This window comes from Mchenga conophoros, linkage group LG2 (genome assembly GCF_057382185.1).
Source record: "Mchenga conophoros isolate Kocher_MC1m ecotype Shallow Benthic linkage group LG2, M_conophoros_male_GT1.1, whole genome shotgun sequence".
In the NCBI taxonomy this organism is placed as follows: Eukaryota; Metazoa; Chordata; class Actinopteri; order Cichliformes; family Cichlidae; genus Mchenga; species Mchenga conophoros.
The window spans coordinates 6,239,309-6,264,562 of NC_140527.1; the positions used below are offsets into that span (position 1 = coordinate 6,239,309).

The 25,254-nt window shown below is 38.5% G+C and overlaps 1 protein-coding gene across 1 annotated transcript in view; it reads left to right on the plus strand.

The window, feature by feature from the left end:
- rxfp1 (relaxin family peptide receptor 1) overlaps positions 1 to 20,863 on the plus strand; it is a 90,513-nt gene extending 69,650 nt beyond the window's left edge. The window contains exons 6-18 of the mRNA XM_085284407.1: positions 698 to 769; positions 1,071 to 1,142; positions 1,296 to 1,367; positions 1,529 to 1,597; positions 1,724 to 1,795; positions 2,025 to 2,096; positions 3,847 to 3,918; positions 4,952 to 5,023; positions 5,158 to 5,229; positions 7,580 to 7,809; positions 13,119 to 13,529; positions 13,773 to 13,991; positions 14,879 to 20,863. Coding sequence (XP_085140533.1) covers positions 698 to 769; positions 1,071 to 1,142; positions 1,296 to 1,367; positions 1,529 to 1,597; positions 1,724 to 1,795; positions 2,025 to 2,096; positions 3,847 to 3,918; positions 4,952 to 5,023; positions 5,158 to 5,229; positions 7,580 to 7,809; positions 13,119 to 13,529; positions 13,773 to 13,991; positions 14,879 to 15,288 — 1,915 coding nt within the window. The 3' untranslated portion in view covers positions 15,289 to 20,863. The remainder of the gene's footprint in view (positions 1 to 697; positions 770 to 1,070; positions 1,143 to 1,295; positions 1,368 to 1,528; positions 1,598 to 1,723; positions 1,796 to 2,024; positions 2,097 to 3,846; positions 3,919 to 4,951; positions 5,024 to 5,157; positions 5,230 to 7,579; positions 7,810 to 13,118; positions 13,530 to 13,772; positions 13,992 to 14,878) is intronic.
- Positions 20,864 to 25,254: the final 4,391 nt, after the last annotated feature.

The window sequence follows — 25,254 nt, forward strand, 5'->3', positions numbered from 1 at the left end:
TGTGGATTACATGCTATTTATGTTCTTTTATTGCATTTGTAGTCTTATTGTCTTTCTACAATATTCTTTTCTGTTTTTTATATTGTTTGTTTTTTTCTTTAAAAAATAAAAAAAGCTCCACACACAATAGATCAGGTGCTATAACCCTACCCTATTCATTGAGTAAAGCATCTTCACTCTACCTTGACCTGGCAAATGCAACAAATAAGCATCACATCTATAAAGCTGGTATGTGTAAGCTAAGAGGACTGCTGGGAACGTTGACAGATTTGTTCTGCTTTGCATACAAATTCATTCATTGTCCACTTGTGTTGTTTATCAGCCTCACACAGTCACACTGACAATGGCAACATGAGAATAGGTCTTATCCCTCGCCAGAAACTATTTGGTAGCTTTTGCTGGACTGAAAACTTCCCTGAGATGTGTATAAACAAACATTAGAATGAATTGCCGTGTGTGAAAACACAAGACAAAACACAACTGTCAGCAGGGGTTTGTCGAGCTCGTAGTGTGCAATATAAAGGAGTATTCTTGGAAGAGATTATCATTATTTGATGTGAACGATTTCATTTACGCAAAAGTTGCACTTGAGTAAAGGCATTCGGGCTTTATGGCTTAGTATGTCTGTTTTGTTTTGTTTTTCTGATAGCTATCAAGTAAAAATAAAGAAAATATTTTGTGCTTTATGTATGGATAGATATCTCCAGCACAACAAGATTCAAGATGTGAGTCCTGATGCATTTAGAGGGCTGTATAACCTGACAAGACTGTAAGTTTGTTACATTTTTGCTTTACGTGTAATTTGATAATACACACTCTGAGTTGCATTGGTTTCTTATCTGTTCTTAAAATGCAGAAAAGCATTAGTTCACTTGCAGTAGTTAATTTTGGCAACCTAGCACATCCTGCTTCTTGACATTAACAAGGTATGCTTGTATATGAACATTCACTTTAAGAGGATAGATTATATAAACTGACCAATGATGAACTGCTTTTGGAAGGTCAACACCACTTACAAATTGTTATCAGCATCTGGTGCAGGTAACCTTCCATTGTCTTTCTGTATGTAGATATCTGAGCAACAACAGGATATCGGTTTTAATGCCTTGGGTGTTCAGGGATCTGCACAAACTGGAGTGGTTGTATGTATCCAGCTTTTATAACATATATCACCTTTTATTTCTTCTTCTTGCTTTGTGCTTTTTTTAATTACTTTCAGGTATGCACGTCAGTGAATGCAGTTTTGTATTGTGCAAAACTATATTCTATTTTTGATGTATTTGTTTTTACTCTAGGATTCTTGAAAATAACAACATCCATCAAATATCCCCCACGACCTTTTCAGGACTGAACTCCCTTGTTCTATTGTGAGTCATTATTTTGACTTTTTTGTGCTGCAAAGGCTTTCAGATCATCGAAAGTGGTGCTATTAAGAGTGCTTGGCAGCTACGAGCAAATGAGTGTTCTTTCTTTGAACTTTAAGAGAAAAGCCTTTCACCTTCTTTCATTTTATCTTGCTGATTGACAGGGTTTTGTTGAACAACTCTTTGACAAAGCTGGATGACATCTGTCAAGAAATGCCCAGATTAAATTGGTTGTAAGTAGAATGTCAAAAAAAAATCTAAACTTCTCCTAACATACAAGTGCCAATTTGCGATCAATCTGTTCTTTATGAGCAGTTTGGGTGCATTTGTCTGTGTTCATTTGATAATATGTTGTGCAGGGACCTGGAAGGAAATCTCATTGAAGTGATTGGCAATGCCTCATTCAGCTCATGCACCATGCTGACAGTTCTGTAAGTATAAATCTACATAATTTATTACATGGCTGAGGTGCAGTCTTTGCATTTACATTTTTTCTTTTGCTGCAGTTCCTGTTAGAGGATTGCAAATCAACCTTAGTTTCATACAAATTGATGAACTGTACTATCCTAGGTGTGGGATCAATTCTGGCAGTTTATTAAATGGGATTAAGGTAGGAAAAATAGTCATATAATTCTTTCTGTGTCTGTTGCCTGTCTCCAGGGTTCTGCAGCGAAATAGGATCAGCTACGTACATGAACAGGCTTTCTCAGTCCTGCAAAAGCTTGGAGAATTGTAAGTAAAAATATTTTGCACAAACAAACTTCAAAAAACAAAACAAAACTCTCTGGATTGTGCCAAAAAAAAGCTGAATTGAAGCCATGTAAGATGTGGATTTTGAAGATTCATTGTGATTAATGACTCAAGAAGTTCCAAAAGAACAGAAGGAAACGACAGCATTTAAAAACACTATAAATGCTCTGTTCTATTAAAAAAAGCACTGAAATAGCCAGATCTATGCTTTAATCGCTTCCAAAGATTATCCTAGACGTCATTAAAACCGTCTGTAACACCTAAGATACAGCAGCTTCCTGTCTAAGAAGGACAAACATCAAACACTGCTCAGTGCAATAACCGACATCATTTAAGGACGTGTCTAATAAAGTAACATTTAGCTCAAGGGTTTGTAGAAAACCCCTGTGGAAAGGCAGGGTGCACCCGGGACAGGTTATCAGTCTCACAGAGACAAACAACCATTCAAGATAATATTCACTCCTGTAGCCAGTTTACAATCATCAGTTAATTACAATCAGCAGTCCTTGCTGCTCCATCTACTTGACTAACATCTGTATAGACCACTTCAGGTCTCACTTGTATTCTGATACGTTATGGAATTTGCACAGGTGTCACATGAATAGAACTGAGTGATTTAGAAGGAAATTTGATTGAGATCAGCGGTTATAATTGAGCATTTTATAGTCATGTTGATGATCCATGAACTTCACATTTTTATTGTGTCTGTGCTTTAATTCTAACAAGCAACAGTCAGTGGCTTTAAATGTGGAACTTCTTAATACTTTTTGACAATGGCAATTTGATCTATATAGCACATTCAATTATATGTAGAGTTCAGAAGATATAAACCCAGTGTAGGTTTTATATGACTTAATGCAGTTAAAACAGCAAAATAAAGCCCCCACACCAATGTCAAAATCATGAATAATCAAAATCACTGACTTTTATCTGGTATTGTTATAGTAGCAGTGTGGATAGAAAGAGTTAATCCATGACTGGGAAACCTCCTGTGTACGGTTAACATCAGTTAGTCTTTAATTCTCTTCAAAAACTGTGAGTTCAAACATCCAGTCATCCACCCATTCACACACTGGTGATGGCAAGCTACATTGTAGCCACAGCCACCCGGGGGCGCACTGACAGAGGCGAGGCTGCCGGACACTGGCGCCACCGGGCCCTCTGACCACCACCAGTAGGCAATGGGTCAAGTGTCTTGCCCAAGGACACAACGATCAAGACTGTCGGAGCTGGGGCTCGAACCGGCAACCTTCCAATTACAAGGCAAACTCCCAACTCTTGAGCCACATAAGAAACCACTTGGACATAGACATTTATATTTAATGATGAAGAGGGATAGTAGGTTAAATATATAATGCATTAAAGCCATACAACCACAACATTCACAGTGCTGCAGTTGGTAACACTGAATCTTCAAAATAGGGTAACTGTGAATGTATTATATTAATGCAGTCTGGGAAACCTGCTGTGGATGGTCACTAATGAAAAACGTGGCTACAACAACCCACCATAAGCATAGTGTCAGTATTCAAAGGACTTTACATTTTTTGTTATTGCTGTTTTTCAGCTTGCCTGTCATTCTATCCACCCCCTCTCCCTTAACAGAGTTACTGAGGGTGGATCTTCCTTTGAAGATCTGTATGCATCCATCAAATGCCCAGTGTTGTACATCAATATTTATTCATTGTTCTTTATTTTTGGAGAACTGATGTGGATTTGTCTGTGCACACAGGGATCTATCCAGAAACAGACTGGCAGGAATCCCTCCGAATCTCTTTGTCTTACTTGAGGATTTGCTCCAGCTGTGAGTTCTCTTTATACAAATACCCACAGACACATAGTTCTGTATGCGGATACCTTTCCCATAGCCTTCTCTATGGCTATTTATATCTTTGTAGTCATCGAGAATGACAGCAGACTGACAGTTTGTCATTTTGCAAAAACTAGACATAGTTTCATGTTTTCAATGAAAAGTGTGTATACAGACTTTGACTAAACTGTAGTAAATTTTGCTGGGGGTTTTGTACTACCTTTTAATTTTTAGAACTTATGTAATGATGAAAAATTGCAAATTGCAAAGATAATATATGATTGTATCAGTTTTAAATTAATGTTCTGTGAAGGGGTTATGTACGGCTGGTTAGTTTAATATACAATGACAAGTCATAATTTATTGAGCAAGTACATGTTATGTAAGCATTAATTTTATGAAGAGTTATTAGAAGCTGAAGCTATGAAACACATGAAAGAGTGAAGTATTTACCTTCTTTTAATTGAAAAATGATAAACTGGTAATAACTAAATTGCTCAAAGAATGCAAAAGACAATTCCCTTATAATAAATTATAAATAGCAAGGATAATATCATTGTGATATTATTGTGTTTAACATTGTTATACAGAATAATTGTAGATTAAATACAGAAAATACTACAAAAATAGTGTCAAACTGTGGTATAGCATCTTCCTAGGGATTATAAATTTTAAGCAGAAGACAGTCAATACACTGATTCCCTAACTACTAATAAATATGCTGGTGGGAGGATAACAAGCTAGAAAATGAACAGAGGAAGGACACACCTTTAAGATGTGAAGCAGGAGGTAATGTGACAGTATGACAGGAAGATAAACATGTGGGAGGCAGCTGACATGCATAAAATGCTTCTAGGCACATTTAAATGTCACTGGTGTTCTATTTGTTTTCATGAAACTGCATCACTGAAGATTGCTGTGCTTTGTTTCCGTCCTCCCATGCATAATGTACAGTGAACTGTAATTTCATTAATCATTTATGTGTGTGTGCTGTTCATTGTTGCTTATTTTCCCCTTTTTTCTGCAGAAATATATCGTACAATCCCATCATGGAGCTGCAAGTTGACCACTTTGATAAGTTACATAAGTTAAAATCATTGTAAGTTGAAAGGCCATTTACCAAGAAGAAGATTTGGTGAAAACACGTTTTCACGTTTTTGTGTACAAAACAAATCAGCATACTGTATTGTGTGTGGCATCAAACTAAGACAAAATCATCTTTATATTTGTTAGGAGCATAGAAGGAATAGAAATTGGAAACATTCAGCGAAGGATGTTTGAACCACTCAAATACTTGACTCATATGTAAGTACTCCATTGTGATGGTCTATGTTTAAACAGTAAATCCTTATTGTTCAGTCTGGACTGTCATAGAGACAATGTGTTACTCACACATAGAAATATTATCCTAGTAATGAGCTTTGAGCTGGCCTTATTGAGACTGTCAGACTCCTCTTCCAACCAGGAGATGATTAAGTCAAGCTTAGTGTAATCCTTCTTTTCTGTTGCTAAAACAACTCAAGATACATCCATGTAAGTCCTGAAGAGATGCAACAAGACAGAGAACATGATAAGATGAATGCCTCTTCACCCTTGGATACAGTCACAGAGATTCTTTAACGTTCCCTTTGTAATAGTGCTTCATACAAGTTTTAGTAAGTGTCAGCTGCATTCAAATCTATCTTATTTTGCAGAAGTAAAATCCATTTTAAAGCAGCAGTGCTCAAGCTACTTCATTCATAAATATTTTGATATATGCCAGCACCCTACCTTAGACATGAATGGAATAGCATTTTTATTTCACAAAGCAATTTAAAAAATAAATTTAAAGTTGCATCTCTATTTGAAGAAATTGTTGCACCTATTATTCAGAAAACTCCAGAAGTAAAGCAGTGAACTGTTTTCAAAGGGATTGTTTCTTTATAAGAGTGCATTTCCATAAAACATGTGCATTAACTAAAGGGACTTAAAAAAAAATAAAAAAACATAGTTAATTTTTGAACATCGTGATTTGATCGCAATTTAATTGTCCTAAAAAGGTCATTCCGCTTTGGTTTTGAAGAGCGAGCACCAGCATGTGTTTGACATTTGAGAAATGTGAAACAAATATTGGCCAATTATTAATTTTGCACTCAATTCATATTTTCCTGGATGAATTCTAATAGCACTGAGGATGCTCTGACTTTCCAAATAGACACTACTGTCAATACTCTGTAAATTATTGCCATTCCTTTAATACTATAGCAATAAAATAACTGATTAACATATAGTAAGCAAATTAACATTGTAAGGACAGTAGCATGTTCACTTTGACATTTAGCTATGGGCAATGTTGGAAGCTGGAAAATAGTTTGATTTGTTGAAATGTCATTTTTAATTACTGTAAGGACTAGAGCAGGGCAATATGACCAAAAATATTTATCACGATATACGTTTGAAAATTTATAATGATATAACTGACGATATAATTGACAGTAGACAAAATACTTTACAACTCCACAACTTTATTAGTGGAAAAAAAAATCAATGTATTTTCACTTAAACAAGCAGCAGTTTTTTATGTGCATGAAAGTTATATAAAAATTTAACAGTGCAAATGCAAATTCCTTGCTGATATTATGTTGAAGCACAGTACGTATCACTCCGCGAGGCTCCTGCCTACGATAGCCGCAATGCTCCGACAATCCATCAAGCGGTGCGGGTTTCTTAGCTTAGCAAAGTCGTACTAAAACATTTGACAGATTTTCGAGCACCGTGTAGCACATAAAATCGTTTCGAGGTCAGTAGACACAACCAGAATTCATACATAAGGCACACGGGATTATAAGAGGCTCTGTCGATTTTCAGAAAAATCAAAGGATTGATTTTAAGTGTGCCGTATTTTCCAAAATACGGCCGTCGCTAGCATGCGCTACCAAAAATAGTGCTTTGTTGTGTATCTGATGGACGAAAGCTAAACCAGTTCGACATCACTGAAGTTGCAGCATTTTTAAAAACCAATTCTGGTTCATCTGTTTCATTCAACGATCCGCTTTCGTCCTTCTCATTTTCCGTCGCCAGCATGCTTTTTCCGCCATGTGTGTATGAAAACAAAGGCACTGCGCATTCGCATTTTACCCATATTCTATCGCGATATTTCATTTTCTTATCTTTGCCCAATATTACACCGGTATTACCGTGAACGGTATGATATGGCCCAGCCCTAGTAAGGACCATAAATGACATGTCAATTTCTATACAGGGGTTGATGGTGGGAGATGGGCAGATAATTCAGCTGAATAAACCCTTTAATTCTTTCTTTGGATAAAATGATTACTGTTAAACTTTTGCAGGTCTCCACCTGGGTAGAAAGACAAAAGACAAAAGCACTCATTTTAATTTAAGTTGGCTTCTTGATTAGGTTTACCACCTTTAGAGTCTCACAGCTTCGGGTGCTATTATTTCCGTATAAAATTAGCACTTCAGATCACCAGAATACCCCTTCTTGCTTTATTCCTCTCTCTTATTTCTGCACCTGCCAGTATGTATAAAAAGAAAAGACATTTACAGTGTGGAATTTTCCTGTTGCCTTGATTGACCCAGAACCTTTTTGGTTCAAATAAACAATCTCCTTTTGTCTGTTGCTTAACCTTACACTTTTTTTGCGTGATTACAGCTACTTCAAGAAATTCCAGTACTGTGGCTATGCTCCTCATGTGCGTAGTTGTAAGCCCAACACTGATGGAATCTCATCCTTTGAGAACCTACTGGCCAATATTGTGCTGAGGGTCTTCGTCTGGGTTGTGTCTGCTACCACCTGCTTCGGCAATATCTTCGTCATCTGCATGCGGTCGTACATTCGCTCAGAGAACAAACTACATGCCATGTGCATCATCTCCCTCTGCTGTAAGTCACGTTACTACATTTAAAGTGGAAAACTCGTATAACTTTTAGGATATAACTTTTACTGGCTACAAAGATTTTATTGTTTGCTGTTGCAGTTTCTAGATTACAACTGACATATTCTTCCAACACTGTGTCCTTCTGATAGCCTTGAATGTCAAAGACAGCACAAAGCATGAAATTAGTTTCCACCGTGCCTATCACCATGTTTCAATAATAAGGGTTTAATATTAAATACATCTTCCTCCCCTTACCGGTAACCGGTCGCAACTGATGTCCTGAGCCAGAGCCAGAGCTGTTAGTAAAAAGCTGTTCACGTGTTTTGTGGTTTCAAACACAGTGGAAAAGTAAATCCAGTCTTTTTGTGGAGTGCACTGGTGTGTGAATGTGATATGAGAACTGTTTTCATTAGCAAGTAGATTTTTGGCCAAAGAAAGCCAAAAATGAAGCTTATGATGATGAGAAAAGTAAAGCATTTTAAATATGACTTATTCTTTGCTACTTTAGCTGAAGAGTTTAAAAAGAGTATCTTAATGCAAGCAGGATGTGTTTGCATATTGCTTTTAATATGGCTATTAAAGGAGCGGAAAGAGTCAAGGAAGAAATGAACCAATAACAAAGTACAAACATGAAAGTGTTGAGTCATCCGTACTTAGAACTGGAACAAGACTTGATATGAATTAATTATGCTTGTATCAGCCATTGCCTTTTCCTAAGAAAGCCAAAGTATTCATGATCTTTAAGTGACTATATAGGAGCCCCATCACACAGTCGGCAAGTTTAATTTTTGTACCCTTACAATCTTTCTATGACACATTATAACATAAAAAACCCCAAAACATACAAAAGAAAACTTAAAAGCAATGTTTAGTTATTTTATTCCAGGTCCACAATTAATGCCTTCTAAAGAGCTTTGGTCTGATTCAGCATCAAAAGAATTACTAACAGGACTAAGGAGGAGGATTTGAGTAATGAATTCACCAAACTATCAAAGAAATAAACATTAATCCATGACTGATGAAGCAGTGGGCAATTCATCAGAGGATATAAGTTGTGAATTAAATCACAAATTTAAGAAAAAAACATTGTGATAACTTTGCAAACAGAATTGAAAGTAGGTATAAAAGAAAATAACAGATGGGGCTGGTAGTTATCTTTTAATTTCAGTTCTTTTTCTCTCCAAGAGTTTCAAGCATGAAACAATGGTTGGTGTACGATGCATAGTCATGTTTTGTATATCAAATTCCAATTATTCCAAGAGATGGAGATTGCACATTGAACAGTCTTTTAAGACAGATGTATAACGTCTCAGCTTGCTTTTTGAACTTCTAACCTTTTGTTAGTCAAAGGAGCTTGCAAAGAAAAGCGTCTGGACTTCTTTAAGTTGCTTGAAGACGTTTCACCTCTCATCCGAGAAGCTTCTTCAGTTCTAAGGTCAAATGGTGGAGAGTCCCAGATATAAACCTAGTAGGAGTGACCCCCCACAGAGGGACAAAAGGACCCCCTGATGATCCTCTAATCGCCTGAGCCAGGGTGTGAAAATGGGTGTGGGTCCCAATCAGCCAGAGTTTCAGGTGAGTTCATTGTGAAACCTGGCCCCACCTTATCATGCGAATTCCTGAGGTCAGATGGCCCAGGATGTGAGTGGGCGTTAAGGCGTCTGGGAAGGGATCTCAAAACTGGATTATAGATGGCAGAGAGTTGGTGTCGTAAACCCCCGCCTCTGTTCAAAGATGGTCGCTCACAGTGGACATAGATGGCTTCTTTCACTCCTCTTTCAAACCATCTGTCCTCTCCGTCCAAAATGTGAACATTGGCATCCTCGAAAGAGTGTCCTTTGTCCTTTAGATGCAGATGGACTGCTGAGTCTTGTCCTGTGGAGGTGGCTCTTCTGTGTTGTGCCATGCGCTTGTGAAGTGGCTGTTTGGTCTCTCCAATGTAGAGGTCTGAGCATTCCTCGCTGCACTGTACAGCATACACCACGTTGTTAAGTTTGTGTTTAGGAGTTTTGTCTTTCGGGTGAACCAGTTTTTTTCTGAGTGTGTTGCTGGGTCTGAAATGCACTAGGATGTCATGCTTGGAGAAAACTCTCCTGAGTTTTTCTGACACACCGGCTACATAGGGGATGACAATGTTGTTGAGTCTGTCCTTCTTATGCTCCCTCGCTGGTGTCTGATCTTCTTTTCTGTGCATCTTTGCTGACTTTATAAACGCCCAATTAGGATAACCGCATGTTTTGAGTGCTTCCTTTACATGGGTGTGTTCCTTCTTTTTCCCTTCAGGCTTAGAGGGAACATGTTCTGCCCGGTGGTGTAGGGTCCTAATTACTCCAAGTTTGTGTTCCAGAGGGTGATGGGAGTCAAAGAGGAGGTACTGGTCCGTGTGTGTGGGCTTCCGGTAAACTTCGATGTTGTGGTTGCCATTCTCTTCAATGTGCACAGCGCAGTCCAGGAAAGGCAAGCTCCTTTGACTACGATGACCTGGATGACTGAGAACCTTCACAGACATAACCTTTTGTTAGTTTGTTAGTTTTGAAGAGAAAGTTACATGCTCTCAAGAATTTCTGCCCGAGGGGGTACGCACAAGTTTTTGAGTGCATTGTCCTCCTCACCTTACTTGCAGCAAGCTGTAATGGGCTCATTACGGCAACCTAACAAAGAGACCCACTTCTTCTTGAGTGAAGGCTGTGAAGTGCATTTTTCATCAGTTGTCGCAAGGGGTGACAATCAAATTCCACACTGAAAAACGAACTTAACTAAGCAACACAAATTTGAGGTTTGGGCTTTAAATGTTGCTTTTTCTAACGTTTATATAAAGAAAAATGTTGTACAGTAGGGGTCAAAGTCTTAACAAGAAGGGCACCTCAGTGTCAACTAATTTATTTGTGTAATATACTGGGATGTTTATAATTTGGAGCTATTTGCATAAGAGGTATTTTGTTATATTTTATAATATTGTAATATAGATTGTAGTAATTACTTTAGTTTATTTAGTTACTGTTCTTACTGTCTTGGAGCAACTGTGACCACATAATTTCCTCTGGGATTAACAAAGTATTCTGATTCTGATTCAGAAACTCTAGTAGGTCTAGTGATGATACCTATAGTTTGTATTTGTTTAGACTTTTTATCATAAAAAATATTGGCTCCGCAGCTTATATTTACATTTGTAATCACATGAATATTTCGAACCCTGGAATCTACAGGTTTGTACAAAACTTCATATCCCATATTATACCATCTCACAACATCCCCAAAAAGTTTCTTGTTTTATCGAGAAAGTTTTCTTAGTCTTCAAATGCCCCCACAAACGTTCCATGGGGATGAAGGTGGGTGGCAAAATCAGTGACAGTTGATGTTTTTTCTTTCGTAGCTCTCGGAAAGCTTGTATTGTGGTCATTATTCTGCTGCTGAATAAATTCTTTTCTAAAAACAGGAAAACCAAAAGATGTCTCTGATAAATGAAGTGTTGCTGTTGCAAATAGAACACTTTTTCCAATCAGAGAAATGCTGGTGAATGTTAATATATCCCCCAACTGTTATAGGAACTAATACTAATGCACTTGTGCTGATTGGAGTCTTGCTTTTTCTTCTATAGCAAAATCTGTATGTGTTCATTTTTTTTCCCCAACTCTCAGTCTACTGAGCCTTATTATTGATCTTCTTATAGTCCGGTCACTCTAATTCCATTTGATCGTGCTTTGAATGTAAATAAGCAGTTTTACCAGTGCATGTAAAATGTCATAACCTCTTCAAAGGTTTTACTCTAATCATCATTTCACACAGAAAAAGCCCTTCTTTACTTTGGATAAAATCAATTTGACTTTGGACACCTCCATTAGTTGATACTGTGTTTCATTCTATTAAAATGTTGCTCACTGATACTTGCAGTGTGCTTAGTTGTGTTTTGCTGGAAATCTTGAGCAATGTCTGCAAGTTCATTTACTGTATTTGAAAAGGTTTCTCATGAATAGATCAAATCCACTTGTATTACATTTGAATGTTTTTTTAATGGAACAGATACTGTCATTGTCACTGTGCTTCTGCCTTGTTTGACCGCCATGTCATCAGCCAAAATAAAGGCTCGCTTTTCGTTTGAACTCCGTTTCGTGTCTTCGCCTGTGTCTGAGTCCTCCACACACTCTCCACTCAGTCTGCCACTGCGGATCGTGACAAGATACAACTGAAAGAAATGAACCTTTTTTTAACATGAATAACATGACCTATTTTTTTCAAATTAGACTGAGAGACCCAAGAATACTCTGCAATATTAAATATTTCCCCATTTTACATGTCAGAATTTAGATTGCATTTAAATGTTAATCCTCAAACTCCTTGAACATTTCTTGGTTTAGATAAGATGTTTAAAAGTTTTGAAATTCAAGTGTAAAACTCAGCTGTTTCATTTTTGTTCAGAATCTATAAATATGCAGCACTGTTGTATGCTCCATCACGCCTGTGACCCTAAACTGCGGTTAACAGGATGGATGGATGAATGGGTATCCCTTACATGTTCTTTAATAATACGCAACATTTAAAGTGTGTGTCGATTTCTTCAAAACTGGCTTCTAACTAGCTGTGATATCATAAATCATTCTCCCCTCAAGTAAAATTTAACTCGGAAGAACCTTCCTCTTTGAGTAGAAGAACATAAAATCAGCATTCTAGTTTAAAACACTGAACATACATTATTCTGTTTCTCTTTCATTAGTTTTGCCTTGAGTTCTCTAGTTAATGTGTCAGTTTTGTTTCCCTTGAACAGAACAGAGCTAGTTTTTTTTTCCTATTCAAAGTCCTAATGCTAAGTTAAAATGAGCCCAGCCGCTACTCCTTTTCCTCAAGAGTTTCAGCAAGAATGCTAATGGGTCTATTTTTGCACCATTTCAAACTGATCATATCATTCATTTCCTTTTCATAACAGTTTAGACCGCATGAAAGACTGATGTTAGCCTATAGTATCCCTGGTTCCTCTTAATATGCATGGATTTCCGAGGTTGAGTGGCTGCTGTCAGCATGTTATCATTAATCTCCTTCTTACAGATTCAATCCTTTCATGTTGACCAATTTTTGAACTTGTCTTTTTTTTCAGAGCACTGCAGTGTTTATTTGGTGTTAAAATAAGTCCAACTGACATTGTGCTCACATTTCTTAATTAATCTAAAGTAATGAAACTACATTTTCTGAAGCAAAGCAGCCCAAATACATCGTTATAGCTACAGTATATGTTCAGCCAAATACTCCAGAAATATCAGGATGTAATCTTATACCAAAATCTCATAAGTAATTTGTAAATCAGCTGCTTTTTCTTCGCAGGTGCAGATGGGTTGATGGGCATCTACCTCTTCATGATCGGTGCATATGACCTAAAGTTTCGAGGCGAGTACAACCGGCATGCCCAGGCGTGGATGGATAGCAGCCAGTGTCAGGTCATTGGCTCTTTGGCCATGCTGTCCACTGAAGTATCTGTCCTGCTCCTCACATATCTAACGCTGGAGAAATACATCTGCATAGTCTACCCTTTCCAGTACTTGACTCCTGGCTGGCGACGAACTGTCACCATCCTTCTTGGGATATGGGTGTTTGGTTTTATTATTGCCTTCCTCCCATTAGTTTGCAAGGGGCTGTTTCGCAACTTTTACGGGACCAATGGTGTCTGCTTTCCACTGCACTCTGAACAACCAGAGACTCTATGGGCTCACGTTTACTCCGTCGTTATTTTCCTGGGTGAGGATTTGTTCTTGAAACAGTGCTTTGAAGATTTTTGTTCATGTTTTCACTTGTTTTTTTTTTTTTGTTTTTACTTCTTCTCCAAAGGTAACTGTAAAAGTACAGGTTCTGTATTTAGTATATGTGTTTTATATGTGGGGGGTTTTGCATTTATTTATTTGCTCTGGATGCAAAGATTTATTATACATGTACATTCAAGTACTGCAAATTTAAACTTGTTTGTATGAAATCTTTCCATAGGTCTTAACCTGGTGGCATTCCTCATCATTGTCCTCTCCTATGCAAGTATGTTTTATAACATCCAGAGAACAGGCACTCAGACCACTAAATATAGCAACCACATCAAAAAAGAGGTGACCATTGCCAAAAGATTCTTCTCTATCGTCATTACTGACTCCCTCTGCTGGATCCCCATTTTCATCCTCAAGATCCTCTCGCTGCTGCAGGTGGAGATTCCCGGTACAGTAAAAGAATGACAAGCATTTAAACAAACACTTTGATGAAAAAGAGCATTTTGAGTAAAATACTACCTAATTAGCCTCACAGTTTGCCTCTACAACATTTTTGGCCTCTTAACTCAGCTGTGTCTGCTGCAACTCACTAAAAGAAGCAGATGATTTGATGAATGCAGGCAGGTCTTTATAAGGGTTCAGCAGAATGTAGCTGCTAGACTTTTAACTAATGCCACATGGATACGATGATGGATGTGACTGATTACCTGTGTATAGATTTTATTATTTTTAATGACTTTTTTTTTTTATATCCTACTGTTTTACTGATTTTTGCTTTAAGATTATTCATGACAGGCTTCATTTTATTATTCATTATTCATTTGATTTTTTTTTTGTGACATCATCATTGACCAGGTCATTAGCAGTTTGTAATCACACGTCTTTGGCAAAAGAAAGTGATAATGTGTTGCTGATTTGTGTGTGATGAAGTAACTGGTTTTTTGGGGGGAGAAGTGGGTTAAGAATACATTTAAATGCCACGTGATGTGTTTTAGATGATTTTTGAAATTGATTACAGTGAATCAGAGCTGGCTACAGATACATTCTCTTGCAAAGCATCAGGTTGTAAAGTCCTGCCTTTTAAGGTCAAACGGAGCAAAGTGCTCCCAATATGGATTCATTCTGTGTTTTCTTAAAGTGTTTCCCATAAGTTTTACTACTGCATAAGAATGCCATTATGCATTAGATTATGCATGATGACAATTTATTTTGAGGTTAAGGATACTATTTGTATATCATTTTTAATTTGTGATGTCAGTAGTTGTTAAATGTAACAATCTAGACAGACTAAGTAATTAACACTGTAATTGTATTTCTTTCTCTGTTCTCTGACAGGTACCATCAGCTCCTGGGTGGTCATATTTATTCTCCCCATCAACAGCGCACTTAACCCCATCCTTTACACACTAACAACACGGCCTTTCAAAGAGACTATTGTGCAGGTGTGGGCTAACTACAGGCAGAGGAGGCCCCTCCTTAGCAGACACCCAGCTCATCATCCATCGCTCACTTGGCAGGAAATGTGGCCCCTGCAGGAAAACAGCCATAGTGTCAGCGTGGGGCAGGAATTTGAAGCAAATGGCACAAAGCCCAAGCTCACGCCTGTGGAAAATACTAATGAGGGGTACAATGACATTAAAGCATCAACCAGAAAGCAGGAAACACAACATACAGTGCTGTCAGTATGTTCTAAGACTGAAACACCACCACATACACACATTCACACAGGCACACAAACAAATTAACTTATGTAACTGTCTAATGGTAGAGGTACATGTACATGTTTGTATTGTCACCAAAACCTCACCTCAGTAAACTCAATTTCATTTAAGTTCGTTCATCTCAGCAGTTCATATTTACCCTCAGTTTAGTCACTTGTTAGTGTCTACATTCTTTGCAGTTTAAAAGGATTAGTTCTGGTATTTTTATTTTATTTTTTTTTTTGTCTTTTTCCCTCAAAATGTAACAGTGCATGTGTGCATGACCAGCAACGGTAACAGCCATCACAGCAGATAGGGGGACATACTTCATAAAATAATTTCTTAAATTAAGAAAACATGCTCCCTATGAATCCTGTTAAAGCCAGGCAAGTAAAATCTGGGGAACAGAATCTGTTATCAGTGACAAAAAGCTAATAATGATAATAACAATGGATTAATATGCAAACTGAATGATTCCCATCAATGACTTGACTGAAGCTCTTTTCAATGGGTGAGACACATTGAATATTCCATAGGATTAAAAAGAGTATAAACATTTAGGATATTAATAGATAGGGCAATGAAGGGCCTCATAATTATGACCTAGTGGCAGAGGCTGGAAAAACAAGGGGGTGATTGGTACAGTTAGACAGACATAAATCTTAGATAATAGTATTTGACTGATTCTTATATAGCACTTTTCTACTCTCCCAGAGTACTCAAAGCACTCTATACAACATGACACATTCAACCAATCTACAAGCACTTTCTCTAAACTGAGTGCTTTCTAACTACATTCACACTCCGACAGATGCATTGGAGAGCAACTTGGGCAATTGATACTTGGCATGCAGACTGGAGGAGCCAGGGATTGAACCACCAACCTTCCAATCAATAGGCGACCTGCTCTACCCACTGAGCTACCGCCACCCATTTGAATTTGACTTTATTTTTATTATTTAATTTGATTAAATTATGTGACATATTCGTAACATCCCAAACAAGGGTAGTTGAGAGAATCAGGAAATGCACAGGATGACATTAAGGAAAAGAATGGGCTTGGGACTTCAGCCGCTCAGGGCCATTGAGATCCAATTGTTTGACTAGGATGGCTTTTTTTTTTTTTTTTTAAATATGTAGGTGAGTATCTACTGAACCAGTGCGCATTTGGCAGAAAAAAAACTTTACTTACTATTTTACTTTCCTCACAGTTGCTCAGCAGTGATTTTTATTGTCAGGAACTCCACAACAAAAAAGACTGTTAAGACAAAAAAACAGTATTGCACGACTATTAGAATAAAAGGCTTGCTATATCTCATTTCCATTGGTACACTAATTGACATTTATAAACAAATAACTGTCACCAGCTTACCTGTATACACTTATTTGTCATCTCTATGGCTACAACAGCTCTCTGCCATTCAAAAAAAATATGCCCAGCTGGAAATTATTAAAACTTTTATTAAAAACTATTTACAAACTTTAGCTTCCGGAAATCTGGAAAGAACAGAGAGATATTTTAACACATTAGTTATCCTGATCGTGTCCTTGGAGTAATAAAAGCTTATAGCACTTTTCTTTCCCTAAAGCAAATTATTTTTTTTATTGGGGGGGTGAAAAGATAAGGAACTATACATACAGTATAGTACAGTATATGTCTGTCACATTATGTCCACACTGCTTGATGCTGCGCTTAGAATTGCAGTTGGTCACATTTATTACATTGCTTACTATCTGCCTCGTTCAAGATTTATCTTGGTTAAGACCCATTGGCATGCCACACATTTCTAAAGTGTAGCTAGGTCATTGTTATTATGTGTCTCGATACCTTTTCCCTTCAGGTCTAAGGTGCCAGTGACAACTAAGAAAGATACTGCATACTCCACAAGTTTTTTCAGAGTTGCATCCACCTTTGAGCCATCTCTTGTGATGAGCATCTGTTGGACTGCAAATAAATGAGATGAAAATAAACCTGCATCCTTGTTTTGCTCAGATGAAACAGGAGATGAGTATTCCAAGCATATTCACTGAGTGTTGCAGTCCTTTTGTTATTTTCTTGGCTCAAGTAGGCCACTCATGCAGCGATGAGTGGTTTGTGATGCAATGTGAATTTGATAGTCCCCATACGTGTATGATATATATAAAACTAGCTGGGTCCCCATGAGTCTGTCACACTCACACACTGTTCTTAGGTTTAGTCAGCTCCTCATTATTATGTGTCCCAGTGTCTTTTTCCCTGGGATGTGCCATCAAAATAAAGAGAAATCCCCAATGTCATTCTGTACATGCCCTCACTTATACCACAGTGATTGTGATTTTACACTTAGTCGCTGAGAGATTTGGTATTTGTTATTGTATGAACTGAAGAGTTGCCTATATTTTTATTCATTGGCTTTTGACACAGTTTGACCCTGGTTTTACTGCTTTAATTCGATCTAAGGTGCTGATTTTATTGTTTTTATTTAATTTATTTTAATGTGCTTTTCGTTTTTCATGTTAGGTGTACGACACTTTGTTTTCAGCTGGGAGTTGTCTGGAAGTGCTATATAAATTGCTTGCTTGCTTGCTTGAAGCAAACCTTTCAGGTTTGCATTAACAAGTTAAGCTTGTAACAGTCAGAAAGCTGGAAATGAGATTGATCAGGTCAAAATAAGATGAAATAGAGACAAAAACAACTCACTAAACTTCTACTTTCTGATATAAAGAAGCACGTATCTGTGCTGCAGTTATGCCATTTTAAATCTACAAGCAAAATAAAACCCTGGACTGCTTGGTTTTGTTTGGGGTTATTTGTATTTATATCATTACAGTTACATCATGGGTTGGAGGCTGCCAATGTTTCTTGGTCAAGACTCCAGTTTATTGGTACATCACTCAGAGTGAGAAATGGGTTATGTACAGCCATTGATGTGTTCAGAGGACAATACTGGTGTCCACCCTAAACGTAAATAAACAGAAAAGGTTTCACTGACATCACAAACTGAATTCACATGTTCCAAAATAACTGCCCCCACTAAGTCCTGGACTTTTCAGGATGGCTGCCAGGATGGCACAACACTTGCTTCTAGAAGAAATATGCTGCTGATTAGGAATCTTAGCTCACAGTGGCTCAAGATAGAGAAATGCGACAACAATAAGCTACTTTTATTGGAGTACTTGTTCTGTTTGTTTAGTTTTTTATGCTTCCTTGTACCCCTGGAAACCTTGTGGAGCATAACTGTATGTTGTTAACTATGGATAATTCCTTTAAGGCAAAGCAGAGCCTTCATGCTAATCCCATTGTAGAAAACGTGGCTGCAATCCCACCAAGGCTGCATCTGGAAGTATTTGCAAGATAGCTCACAATGAACAGGAACAAATGGAGCTACAGACCTAAAATAATTATTTGCACTTTCCTTTAGACAAAAACTGCATATTTATTTAAACAGAGGCCACCGCAGTGAATCATCTGCCTCCTATTACACTGTCCTCTGTCACACCAACCTCATCCTTCCTCATCCAGTACATCCATGAAACTCCTCTGTGGAGTGGACTTCCTCTTTTGTTCCTCCCTAGTAGCTTCATACTTCATACTGTTCAACATATTCACTATTTCTACTCTGCCTTGCCTCTCTATCTTGGTCTCCAAAACTCTTAGCTTGACCCGTCCCTTCAATGTACTCATTTCTAGCCCCGTCCATCCAAAATTAAAGACTCTACATCTTTAACTCTGAAACTCTAGCTCAACCTCTTATTTTTTGTTATTACATCACAGCAGTTCCACAGGGAGGCTATAAGCCTGTGTGCTCCTAGGGTTTCATCAGAAATAGCGTCAAGTGTAAAATCTTTTCTAAATCAATTGTGCAGATTGAGAAATGTTCTACTGCTGCTTGTTTCATGTGTGAAATCAAAATGACACGTGCTGTAAAGTAGCTGAAGGTGTCTGTCCCTCTTAAAAAGGTATTTTACAACAATAAAAATTCAAAATCAAAAGCAATAATCTCTATTGTCTCTAGCACATTCTGTGTTAACTCTTATGACTATTTCTGGAAGACATGATTTGCCAGGGAGACAGCCTAAGTGTGAGGTGTGGGAGCACAATTCTGTGAAGCTGTGATGTGGACACTGGCACTGAGGCTGAGAATACTAATATTGTGATTCTCCAGCACTACTGCCAAATTGCCTTTTTTTTTTCTTAATCAAACATCGCACATCATATTGTTAGCAAGTTAGCATGTTGACATGATGCATTTAAGACAAAAAGCACCACTGTGCCTAAATAAAACCTAACGTTAGGCGTTAACATTGCTGTGGTGTTGGCCTGTGAGCATGCATTTTCAAGTGTGCAACTTAAAACTTGCAATAGATCTGTGATTTGAACTTGTGCATATTTCCTGCTAAAGATGATTGCTCAAGGGCGGTCCAAGTGCAGCAACAAAAATTTTCTTTGCGTCTAGGAGCCATTATATATATCTCTAGATTGGCTGCTAATCATTTTCTTTCCTGTAGCTACGGCAGACTGGCATGCTTAAAGCTCTTCTTAAAATAACGGCACAGCTCCCCTTACGCAGAATTTAAAACTAGCTAGAGATATCTGCGCAAGTTTCCTTTAGTGTTGCAAATTGTAATCAAGTATTTTTGTTGACTGACAATAATGCATTCTGAAATTGTCAATTCCAGTCATTTCAAAGCATTCTATTTAATAAATAATACAATTTGCTATTGTTTATTCATTGTCTACAAGAAGCTTTATTGTTTCATGGGTAATGTATGAATGTTTGTGTGTTTAGTTATAGCTATTACATGTTTACTGTAGCCAGTGGTTTCCTGCAAAATTTACTGAGTATATTGTGGCAGCTGACTGTAATGCAAATGCTGTAATAACATTGTCATATAGTTTTATAAATACGTGTTTGATACATTTCTTACTGTAAAATTTGCCATTTTGTTGATAATAATGTACCACCCAAAACTTTGGTATCACGATGACCACAAGTTGCATTCATTCTTTTGTCAATTGCAAATGCCAGATTCAGTGCTCTTTAGGGGAAATGTTCATGTTTCGTATTGTATTGTAATAAAAATGTCCTCCAGTTTTCAAGAGTGATACGTTATAGTTCATTTTGTGTTTTGCTGTTTGTTTGGGGGGTTTTGTTTTGTCCTTGTGTGTTTTCTCTGTCACATAAAATAATTTTGGGAAAATATTGAATGTAATATACTGTATTGTATAGTTTCCTTGCAGTATGTTCAACAAAGAATGTATTTAATTTGTATATTTGTGAGCGGGATGCAGCCTCACAGGGAGTAGTGGTAAGTCATCTTTTCTGCATCTTGTCTAGAAATTCCCCAGCTGGTCTGGGAGTTTGAACTTTGAACCGTCTCCACAAACCCTACATCATTTTTTTACACTGTGATCTATAAATATATTTGGACAGTGATGAATATGATACAATGAGTGATACAGTCATAAATTCTTCTGTGCATACTTTGTTCAGTGCAGTGTGGATTCTTATAAAACTGACTTATTTGTAGTAAATAAATAGTAAGCAAACCTATGACTGTATGATATAAACATAATACATCATAACAATTACTTGTGGATACATTGTATAGGCCAATTTCTATTTACATTGCACAATGACTGTGTCTTACAATAAAATTAGTTATGAAGTTGCCTTTGTGGTTTCATTTTTCTTAAATTAGGTCTAAAATTGGACCTAATTTAAGACTGGACTGGACTACTGTAATTCATTATTATCAAGATGTCCTAAAAACTCGCTGAGAAGCCTTCAGCTAATCCAAAATGCTGCAGCAAGAGTCTTGACAGGGACTAGAAAGAGGGAGCATATTTCTCCTGTTTTCGCTTCCCTTCATTGGCTTCCTGTTAAATCCAGAATTCAAAATCCTGCTCCTCACATACAAGGTCTTAAATAATCAGGCCCCATCTTATCTACCATAAGTACCATATCACCCTATTAGAGCACTTCGCTCTCGCACTGCAGGCCTACTTGTTGTTCCTAGAGTATTTAAAAGTAGAATGGGAGGCAGAGCCTTCAGTTTTCAGGCCCCTCTTCTGTGGAACCAGCTTCCAGTTTGGATTCGGGAGACAGACACTATCTCTACTTTCAAGATTAGGCTTAAAACTTTCCTTTATGCTAAAGCATATAGTTAGGGCTGGACCAGGTGACCCTGAATCCTCCCTTAGTTATGCTTAGGGATGGGTATCGTTTAGGTTTTATCCGATACCGGTGCCAAATCGGTACTTTTGAAACGGTGCCGGTGCTCAAACGGTGCTCAAACCGGTGCTTAAAGAATGGAGAACACAAAATTGGTCCAAAAACCTCTCATGTTCAGCTGGTTTTTGTAAAAAGATAACAATGTTAGCCTTTTCTGCAGCTATGGGGCATATATGGTATCACTCTTGGCTGGAAGCAGTGCTTAAACAATGTAAAAAGCACAAACTTTATTCAAAAACCTCTCATGTTTAGCCGTTTCCCTTTTTTTCTTTGGTCATTTTAGCCTTTTTAGCCAGGGTGAAGGGAGTATCTGCCATCAAACAAGAAGACAGCCGCATGTAGCTATGATGATGTTTGCTAGTTCACCTTACATGCATTAATGTGATAACGTGGTTAGCCTACTCAACGTAAATTACACACAAACAACATTAAGCTACTCACGCAGAGAAGAACGGCTGCTGCCATCATCATCCTCATCATTTCTGCTACACTGGCAGGGCTAGGGGCCAGGACTCTCCTCTTCGTGTTTTTGGGGATGTTGCTAACTCCGGGTCTGATAACAGGCACCACACCCGCAGTAGATGTGCTCGGTGTGAGGTCTCGCAGCAAGCTATCAAATACAGCGCATTTCTGGGCTTTAAAAAAAACGCTATGCGTCGCCAGGTGTTTCATCGGATTCGAGGTGTTACCTCCTTTGACAGTATCACAGTATCAGCTTAAAGCACTTGTTGCTGCTGAGTTTGCATATTTTGCTGTGAAGTACAGCCAGACTTTTGACCGCTTCGCCTTGGGCATTTTTAATCTGTAGCTCTGCTCTAAAAGAACGTACGTACCTGGACCCGCCTACTATCCTCGGAAACGTAAAATGATTGGCTAGAAGTGTATCACAGCTCAGGAAAAAAAAGCACCGAAATAAAGCACCGAAATGTGCGCTGCTTTTCGGTCTGGTTACTACCGTTCCCTAGTTATGCTGCAATAGACGTAGGCTGCCGGGGATTCCCATGATGCATTGAGTTTTTCTTTCCAGTCACCTTCCTCACTCACTATGTGTTAACAGACTTCTCTGCATTGAATCATATCTGTTATTAACCTCTGTCTCTCTTCCACAGCATGGCTTTTATCCTGTCTTTCTTCATATATATGTGTGTGTGTGTGTGTGTGTGTGTGTGTGTGTGTGTGTGTGTGTGTGTGTGTGTGTGTGTGTGTCGTCAGGTGATACAGGCGCTGCCTAGCCTTTTTGGTCTGGACCTGAATGTGGGCAGCCCATGTCAGGTCTGAGGAGATGTGGACACCAAGATACTTGAAGGACTGCACCCTCTCCACTGGAGCTCCATTGATGATAATGGGCTTGTAGTCTCTGTGCTGACCCCTTCTGAAGTCCACCACCAGCTCCTTGGTCTTGCTGACGTTCAGCTGGAGGTGATTGTCCTGGCACCACGATGCCAGATTCTTCACTTCATCCATGTAGGCCGTCTCATCGTTGTTGGAGATGGCACCCAACGCCACTGTGTCGTCAGCAAACTTCACAATGGTGTTGGAGCCATGGGTGGCGACACAGTCTGAAGTGTAGAGGGAGTAGAGCAGTGGCGAGAGGACACATCCCTGAGGTGCTCCTGTGTTGATGGTGATGCTGTTGGAGAAGCACCTGCCCACCCTCACCACCTGAGTTCTGCCAGTGAGGAAGTCCAACACCCATGCACACAGACGGCTGTTAAGTCCCAGATCCCTCAGGTTTGTGAATAGTCTGCAGGGCACTATTGTGTTATATATTGTGTTATAATAACAGTAATTTTAAAACTAACTAGCTGCCACCATTGTTGGAAACTGAGCTGGGCTGCGCTATGAATTCTGGGACAGCTTCTTCTTCTTCGGGGTTTAACGGCAGCTGGCATCCTTGTACATGCAGTGCTGCCCTCTTCTGTTTCAGTCCGTTATTACACTCTTAAATCCTACTACTCATTCCTGCATCTTTTGTGATCTTACAAAGCTTCAAACGACTCGTCGACTATTAGTATTTATTTATTTATTGTCATTGTCAAGAACAATGAAATTGCGTTTGGGGCTTCCATACAACCCAAAAAAAAGAAGAAAATAATAAATACCCCTTAAAACCCAAGTGTACATATTTAACCCAGTGTGACTCCAATGCAATAAGACAATCCTTAGCAATAATGTTCGTAGAAATTCAGACAAAGACCTGAGAAACATGACAAAATACAACAATGCAACCCATTCAATATTATTGTACTGTGAGATATGATATCAGATATGATAGTTATCTATTTAAGAAAGAGGGGGGGGGGGGGGGGGGCAGGAGGGGGAAGAGAATAAAGATATGATGCACCAATGCAGACCAGTTCATTGCTATTAAGAAGTTGGATATGGTTATTGTCCGTGAGAGGGGGGCAGAGAGTTCAGGAGTTCCAGTCTGGATGTTCTGGCCTGTATAGACCTGTACCTTCTCCCTGAGGGCAGCAGATGGAAAAGGTGGCACGCAGGGTGATGTTGGTCCCGCAGGATACTGTGCACCCTCCTCAGACAGCGAGTGGGGAAGATATTACTGATCTCTGGCAGACTTGTTCCAATAATTCTGCCAGCTTCTTTCACCACCCGCTGGAGTGCTTGCTGATCGGCCTTGGTGCAGCTGGGGAACCACACTAGAAATCCATACGTCAGAACGCTGCTGATGGCACAGTTGTAGAAGTTCAACATCAGAGATCTGGGAATGTGTGCGCTCCGCAGTCTCCTCAGGTAGTAGAGGCGCTGTTGGGCCTTCCGTGCAACTGAGGTGATATGGTTGCCCCAGGACAGGTCCTCGGTCACAGTTACCCCCAAGAATTTAAAACTGCTCACCCTCTCCACCGCCTCACTGCCAATGAAGAGAGGCAGATGGTTGTTATGACCCCTCTTCCGGAAATCTACAATGATCTCCTTGGTCTTTTTGGTGTTTAAGACCAAGTTATTGTCGTGGCACCATGACTCTAGTTGTTGCACCTCTGTCCTATAGTTTGTCTCATCATTGTTGGATATAAGTCCGAGCACTGTGGTGTCATCTGCAAACTTAACAATGAGATTGGACGCGCAGGAGGAAATACAGTCATGGGTTAAATCAGTCGTCGACGATTTTGATAGTCGACGTAATCGTGACTAGTCGACTAATCGTGGCAGCCCTATCAGAGAGCAAGTAAAGGAGAGCATGGAGAGATGGAGGTCTCTCTAGAGAGAAGATGAACGAAAGTTTAATGCAAGACGTATTAATGAGCGGTAGACAGGTGTAACAGTGACGATCCAAGGAGTTGAGATAGTGAAGGTAGATGAGTTTAAATACCAGTTGAGTTTAAATATCGGTTCAACGATCCAAAGCCACAGACAGCACACAGGAGAGAGAACGAAAAGAGTAAAGAAGCTGTGCATCTGTTGAATGAGATCTTAATGTTTGTTGTACTCATAACGCAAATTCATTTGTATTTTAGAAGCAATGAGGATAGGCAGTCCTCACTGAGAAAAGTTGTAGCATGTTTTTCTAACCATTTCCTCTTAAACTTCAGTGTTTTAAGGTGTAAAACTGCATATCTCAGATGAAATATGAAGAGGTAGCTAAGAGTAATTTGAGCTAGCCATAAAACCTTTCAACCTCAAAATGTTGATTATGGCACTACAATTTCACTACAATTTAATAAAATAATTTTAAGTAAAATAAATTAGAGTCACAAATTGGAGTGACAAACTCATTCAGTTCAAGATGAAAATATTAAAATATATATATATTTTTAAAGAATATATGTGAGTTTTTAAC